Source organism: Teleopsis dalmanni, chromosome 1 (assembly GCF_002237135.1).
Source record: "Teleopsis dalmanni isolate 2A chromosome 1, ASM223713v2, whole genome shotgun sequence".
In the NCBI taxonomy this organism is placed as follows: domain Eukaryota; kingdom Metazoa; phylum Arthropoda; class Insecta; order Diptera; family Diopsidae; genus Teleopsis; species Teleopsis dalmanni.
Window position 1 is genome coordinate 145989687 of NC_051846.1, and position 8354 is coordinate 145998040.

Here is an 8354-nt window from a genome sequence, read left to right on the forward strand (position 1 = left end):
TTATACGTTACTTCTGGTATAAAATATTTAGTTTTTTATCAATACTTCTTAATAAATTAATTTTTTTATTTATTTATTTATTATGAATAAAACATCAATTGTAAATACTAGTACGTGCGCTTTCTGAAGCAGATGACCAAGCAAAACAGACACTATCGACTCACTATAAAATACCTAGAAAAGCTGTTTTTAATTAATTGATTATTAAAATAATAAAAACATTGCGTATGCAAAACAAATATGTTTACATTTGATTTCTCATATCTTCGGTAACACCTGGAAATATAATAATTTTTTGATTATCAATGCATATTTCACGCCATTAATATAATTGCTCTTGAAGAATAAATAATACGGAATTATTAAATTTATTGCCGAAGTTAATTAATTTATACTTTTAAATGTTTTTTTTATATTATTATAATTTTTGGTGTATTTTATATGAAAACACACATAAACACAGTTTATACTAATGTAAACGATTACTATTTAATGTAAGTGTAGTGTTTACACTATCATAATTAACTCTACAAATTGTGGTATGGATATAAACAAAATCCATAAAGATATGTGCTAATACTTTTTAATAACTGCAAACGGAATAACACTGTTCAGACTTACACAAAATCCATACAGATATGTGCTAATAGTTTTTAATAACTGCAAACGTAATAACCCTGTTCAGACACAGCTTCATTTAGCAAAAAGTTCTTGTGGTTTTATTCTTGGTTTTATCGAAAAAAAGTTTCATAATATCAATAATATTAGATCTAAGTTAAAGTAACTAATAATTCAGTCATTATATATAAATAATTTGTTTTAATTATATATGAACTCAAATATATGAACTTATGTTTTCCGCACTAGGTTCAGTACTATTAGTGACAAATATCCATTATTTGTTTGGGACGTTCATTTTCATAAATTGGCTTCAGTTTATTATTTGTGTATTGCTTAGATCACTGTTTTAATATTAAAAGTGGTGCAAAATACATTTTCTGTTAACTTATGTGGACGAAACTTGCTCTGAAATGGCTCAACGTCTACAATTCACCACTCGAAAAATTTGTAATTTATTTTTGTTGAGCTAATCAATACTATATAGAACCATCTTCATTAAATTTGATGGAATGGTAAATTTTCTTTTATACGTCACATATCATCTCTTAAAATATCTTAATAAATAGCATATATCTAGACGATACATAAGAGAACATCATATGATTTCGTTAATTTATACGCGTTTATGAAGTTTTTTTACTTCGCCTGAATATATGTGAAAATATAATATATTTTATAGATCAACTAAGCAAACATTGATTTTCTTAACTATATATTTATTATATAATCTATATACAAATCTATTGTGATATATTATAAATTTTTGCGTAGTCAAATTTATAAATCTATATACAATTCAATTCATTCGAATATAAAATTTGTGTAAAAAATCAAAAAAAGAAATGGATTCAATCAATGTACAACAAATTAAAAATGGTAATTTTATATATTAATATATTTATTTATTGTGAAATTTGTAGAGTTACATATTCTAAAGTAAAGTTTTCTTTGCAATATAATATAACGATCTAAAGCCTGCTTCATAGTAAGATATATCAGCAACGAAGTTCGGTTAAAAAACAACAAGTCTCTTGCTAAACTCTCTAATCTAACGAGTCTAACGTAAGACTTGTGAATTGTGTAAAAATAATAACAAAAATCACCTATTACATATTGGTATATTGGACTTTTAAGAGCTGCGGGTCTATGTCGTAGAGTCACTCACCGAGTTCAACGACCAAGTGCCGTTAAACATTTCCTAAAGGGATTACAACAACAGATCTCCACGGGTTACAACAACAGAAAACAACTTCAAATGCTGTATTATATATATATATTTTTTTTAATAACTTATGTGATTTTAGTTACTTTAATTTTTCTTTTGCTAATAATGCAACTTTTATTAATTTAAGTTCTTAGATTTAACTTATACAATATAGGCCGTGTGCGAGTTCGAGTAATTTGAGGGAAATAGTAAATTATGTCGGTATGGCAGCGAATGTTGGTATTTACCAGAATTTCGAGTAGGGTAAATTTAATAAAAATTTAGTAAATTAGTTGCTATCATTGTGAAAATTTTATAAGATGTTTAATAAATTACTAAATAAATTGGAAAACTTTTAACCAACCATATTATAACATAAATAATATAGTTAATAGTGGAGATACACCTTATAAATAGCGCCACTTATGGAAAAATTGAGAGCAGTTTGAATAAGACCCTCTGTTTTATAACCACGGGATCATTTCGTAGCAATTATAAGAAGCAACACATATAAAATGTGTGATAAATAAGTGCAATAAATAAATAATTAAATATTTACCTAAGTGCAGTGCAAAAAATTCCTAGAACATTTTATTTTATTTTACCTCAATATTTAAAATTACCGCCATGACTTTACAATTTCATTCCAACAACAATATTCCATACATTTATTATCCGCACCGCTTTACAACACTATTTGTTATCGATATGTTTTTACACATTTCTCTTTGTTGCAAAAATTACACTTTTCAGTTGTGTTGTTGTTCTTCGTGCGGTTGGTTGGTTTTGTAAATTGTTATGTGTTAAGTTATTTTTATTCCTTCTTAACGTAAAGTAATTTATAACTTTGCAAAAATTATGACGCATCTTATTAGTTATTTAAGTGTATAATTGTGTCGTGTTTTTAACAACTGAGATTATATGTTTTTGAAATAACATTAGAAATTTAACATTACAATTAATATTGTGGTGTTTATGTATAATTATAGTGTGATTAAAAATTGTTAATGTAATCAAGTAAAAATTTCAAAAGGTTTAATACCAAAAACAAAAAAAAGAAAGAGAAAATCGTTTTCGTTTATATTGAAACATACTGGCAAGCAAACAAATACGTTTTTAATAGGAAAATATGTGGAGTCCCACTCATATTCAAGTCACTGGTGAGTAAAGAAAGTTAAAAATATTTTTATAATCCAATTTTGTTTTGCTGCTACGTTTCTTCTTATTAGTAATGCATTTATATTGACATCATGCCTTCGCTTACCACTTTTTGTTACATACATATAAATATTTTTCTAGTTTCCGCTAAGTCTCCCGTTATTTTAGTAAATCCAACAACAGCACAACCCAAAAACATAATTGCTTTTGTTTTTTTTTCTTCAAATTTTTGTTTTTTTTCCCAATTTTTATTTTTTTTTTTGTGATGCACGTTTATTGCTCATGAAAAGTAATTATTTGTATTGTCCACAGCTTTGTCATTGAGGTTGTTGTTTTTTTTTTAATGATTATACTTGTACTTGCCTAATTTTTTAAATGATTTGCAATTGTGTAGCAGTTAGTTAAAAAATTAAATTAAAAAAAATTGTAATGAACAATTTTTAGCGAATCTTTTGTAGCGCAAAATTCATTCGATTTTAGTCATTATTTACCAAGTGATGACATACTGCAGCCGTTTTGTGTGCACGCCATATTTGCTTATAAAGTGGTAAGTTGAGGGGAGCAACGGGCGCACAGCCTACACTCACCTACAACGCAACAAATCCACCACAACAGAAATCAAGTGATTTGCTTCGGCTCTTCAAAGCAAATAAACATTTCTGCGTAAATGTTTTTAGCAGCGTAAAAGTATAATTTGTATTGGTTATAAATATTTTTATTATTTACTCAAATATCAATTAAACACATTAAATAAATATTTATCTAATTTCGATAGAAAAAAAAAAAAACAAACAAAAATTAGAAAAACATTGTGCAAACGTTTATGCCTAACCTGTTGCTTTGTACTTTTAGAAGGTGGTAAACCTTATAAAAAAAATGAATAATAAAATTCGATTATTTGTATAAATTTATTTTAATTTAATTTTTCTAACTCAATTGTTGTTATTCCAAATGCATACTTTCTCTTTTGATAATCTATCTCTATCTATCTATGTTAAATTGAGTTGTGAGGAGCTGACATTTCGAAATGTAGCACAGCGACGGCGACAGCGCTGCCAACTTAACGTTACGTGTTGAGAAAGAATGCTTATTGATTTGCATGTGATCGCCTCTATGTCTGTCTGTTTGACTGTCTGTTTGTGTGTCTTTGCTTCTCTGTTTTTCTTTCCGCATATGCATTCGGTGTAATCCAAGAATAGCGGTCAATTGCTGCTGCAGATAGGCGATTGCATGAAAACAGCTGTAACGTGATACAGTTACAATGTACAGGTTGGTACGCTTGTGAAGTAATAAAAACGCAATCCAAAAGTATGCGGTGCGGCGTGATTAGCATATCAGTAAAAGACACCGGAGAAGGCATAATTGCCGATTGCCTGCCTGCCTATCTGTCCGCTCTCAGACCAAACCAATTCCATTGCATTCACCGTGTTCCAAAATGTGAACATCAGCATCTAAAAAATTTGTTTATAAAGAAATTTATATATTCAAATATCAACCTTATTATATTCAACGCATCTCTCTTTCTTATAGTTCTGATTTATAGGTTAATAACGTCTATAAATTATTTCCAATATTTGAAAATTTCTATCATAAAAAACTCATAAAATGCTTTTAATACTTTAGAGTCAATACTTGAAATACAGTCAAACTTCCATAACTCGAAGTATCACTTTGCAAAGAAAGGGTTCGTTCCACTTATGGAGACTTTGAGTTATAGAATTTTTTTGTAATTGTATGTAATTTGCTCTCTAAACCCTGTTGCACTCTATTTAATTCGAGTTATAGAAAATCCGACTTATGGAAGTTTTATTGTACTTCAATACCTTAAAATACAGTAGAGTCAAATATTTTGGACTCTAAGCGATGATGACAAAAAATATGTCATATCTCAGTTACCAGTCATAGTGATATCATAGACTAGGGCTCTCCAGGCTGGATGCGATCTCGGGCCAATACAAATCACTGTACATATTGGAGGGCCGTAGAAACATACATATAAGAACATTAGTTGCGGGCCGCATGTGGATCACGGGCCGGTCTTTGGACAGCCCTGTCATAGACAATGCCTTAGGAAAGACAGATTCGGAACATCTGATAAACCTGGGCATATGCTGAACATTATTCAAATTATAGTTCAAATTATGCTGTTATTGTTCTCATTGTTACATTTTTAAAATTAAATAAAATAAATCAATTATTCCTAACAATGGCAAAAATGAGCAAAATTAGACAAAACAAATGATTAAATAGTAAAATAAAAAATAAAAAAAAAACAAAAAAATGTAATTGAAATCTTCTTTTATAAAACAGTTGAATAAAAGATACGAATATTTAATGATGTCTCCTATAATTCATGTTAGTTCTCCATAGATAGGTAAAAATCGTGCAATGTTATTGAACTTACTGTAAGGATAGTTCAGTTAGGAAATCATGTTAGAATATTAACTTCGAAAACTTGTTTCAACGATATGCAGACATTTGTGTGCCAGTTAGACCTCCCTAAATAGGTAAAAATCTTGCAATCTTGTTGATATCTTGACCTAAGGATATTTTAGACAGATCCCTTATATATAGGTAAAAATCTGATTTCTGGTAAGTCAACATCGGTTAGAAAATCATGTTAAATGTTCCTATTACATTCAATAATTTTTTAAAACTATTATCTCAATGATATGCAGACATCTGTATGCAAGTAAGTTCCTTTTAAAGAGGTAAAAATCTAGCGAAATTATTTGATTGTACCCTAAGGATATTAGTCGTGCGCTAGAATTTCTGGTAAATCAACATAAGTTAGGAAATCATGTTAATCATGTCTATGATTCTTATCGGTACGATATGCAAACATCTGTACGCAAGTTAGCTTCTCTCCAATAGTTAAAAATCAAGCGATCTTATTTGACTACACCCTAAGGATATTAGGCTTCTAATAGGATTTCTGGTATGTCAATCTAGGTTAGAATATCTTGTTAAATATTCAACGATATGCAGACATCTGTATGTAATTTTAATTATATATGTTAAATGTTTATTTATTATTTATTCAAAGATATTCTATTAGACTTATTTCACTATTTCAGTGCTTTATTTGTTTATTACATGTTAATCATAGTGTCTTTGCCTATAATAATATTCTAGTGCCACTTCTAGCACGGTGTAATATGATCTCCAATATTAGAATATTCTATATATAATGTTAATATGTATTTCTCGAGTGGCATCAAAAAATTAAAGTCCGCTGTATGCCAGTTATGTTGACAACATAAATGTTAGTCAACAAGCTGGTTTCTTCGATAACTTAATTAGAGATGAACATAAAAATATCCTACAATCAAGTCCGTTTTTCTTTGGTAGTTACTTCAAATATATTTATTTATTTATTCATAAATAGATAAAAATCCAGCGATCTTATTGATAGCGTAAAAATCTTTAAGTATAAGTTAAAAAATAGTGTTGGAATGTGGTATGAGTCTTGTACTGGATGTCCTGGTAAGTCAGTATCGGTTAGGAAATCATGATATAATGTTCAATAATACCTTCAATGACACATCTCAACTGTAAGAGGAAGAAACTGTTCTACAATTGATACCTTGTTTTTGCTGAGTATAAGCGCTAGAATAATTATTTAATTACTTTTAATTTCATTTACTTTTTATATGATTTTAGTTAGCTACAATATGTCTCCACTTAAGGAGTATTTTATGGTTTACAAATGACTCGAACTGGTGTTAAATCCAATAATACTATTCTTACAATACAATAAATTTTATAGTCTTCCTCTTATACTAGGTGTGTATCAGTTAAATGTAATTAAGAACAATCCATGATAAGAACAAAAACAGAAATAGTATGAAAAATCCATTAAATTTTTTTTATGTTATACAGTAGTTCAACAATATAATTAATATAATTCAATTTAATTCTGAATTTGTTTTTATAGCTTAGAAGATTTGTAAATTACATGGTCTTGAGGTTGAACTTTTTGAAAAGTTGTTAGTCATTCATACAAATGACTAACCTCAATGTGTGTTGAAGACAACCGCTATAGATGTGTTGATAACGTAAAATATAGAATATTTCAGAAAGGAAAATTTAGTAAAACTTCGAAGGAATCATTGGTTAAAATCATTACTTCGAAAGAAGGCAATTTCCAAAGAAAGAATGACTGCTGTTCAGCATTGAACTAAATTAGATCCATTTAAAACTTCAATTCTTAGAGCTCGGTTTCACATGGAATGAGAACCCATGCCTTAAAGATTTGTAGTGTTAAAATACCGTCTACGTGTCAGTTGAGCTTTATTTACTGAATTGTGTAGGGTCCGTTGTGTAAATAATATAAGTACGATCACTATACTTCGAATGTTTAATGCCAGACTAAAATATATGCTACTATATATTTAAGAAATATAATTTCTTACAGGAGAATTTAAGGCCAAATTAAAGTCTTTTGTTAATGGATGTCTAAAAAACATTATGAGAATATGGTGATAAGCGACTATAAGTAATAAAAATCTTTATATATGGGGGTAAAATTGTCTTCAAGATGAGCAATATTCTATACATTGTATTAATATATTATGTATTTTTTCAAAGCAGTACTGAAAAGCTATGTTGCCTCGAGCACCAGTTATCTTTCGGTGCTATTTTGAGCACTAAGTTGGTATCTTTGATAACTAAAACATAACAACTAAACATTCTACAATGAAAAAAAAACTTATTTCTAAAATTTAATAAACAAATCCATGAAATTTTTACTACTTATTTCTTATACTTCCTCTTTTGAAAACATTATTTTCCTTCCTAGTTTAACATTCTTCCTGTCTAATTTTTTTGTTAGCTAGTTTTATTTATTTTAGCTTCTAAATGAGTAATTAATTTTGGCTGAAATATTTTGTTCAGATAAACATTATTTTTTTGTTTTGATAAGATAGGTTTAATTTCTTACACATTTTATTTTCATGAGTATAATATATTATATTACATATAATATTTTGCAAGAATATTGTGGTCTCAGTCAAGACTTGATTTCAAAATGACTCATTATGGTTGTATAGTGATGACTCCATATAAAATCTTTCTATGCTGAATTTTTTTTAGTTTTTGTAAAAAAAACTGTTCAGAAATAACCTTGTACGAGGTCTTTTCTTTTTTAGAACAAAGAAAAAAGTTCTAAAATAAGAAAGTTAAGATTTAAATTTATTTACCATTTGTTTTCTACTTTTATATTTCATTTTATAAAATTTTCTGCAAGTTTCTTCATATAAGCGAAAGCAAGATATCTTTAAAAATATTTTATAAATAAAACTAGAAATCATTGAAATAATGTTTAATCTTCATGACTTTAGGTTATGATTAATTTTGGTTTGGATTATGT

At 28.0% G+C, this 8354-nt stretch overlaps 1 protein-coding gene across 2 annotated transcripts in view; it reads left to right on the top strand.

Annotated features, from left to right (window-relative positions):
- The first annotated feature begins 1463 nt into the window (after positions 1-1463).
- LOC119669228 (rab11 family-interacting protein 1-like) overlaps positions 1464-8354 on the top strand; it is a 13568-nt gene continuing 6677 nt past the window's right edge. The window contains exon 1 of one of the 2 annotated variants that reach the window (XM_038079049.1): positions 1464-1497. In XM_038079049.1, coding sequence (XP_037934977.1) covers positions 1464-1497 — 34 coding nt within the window. Of the gene's footprint in view, positions 1498-2815; positions 2986-8354 lie in introns of those variants that run through there. The other variant, XM_038079050.1, reaches the window with a different exon arrangement.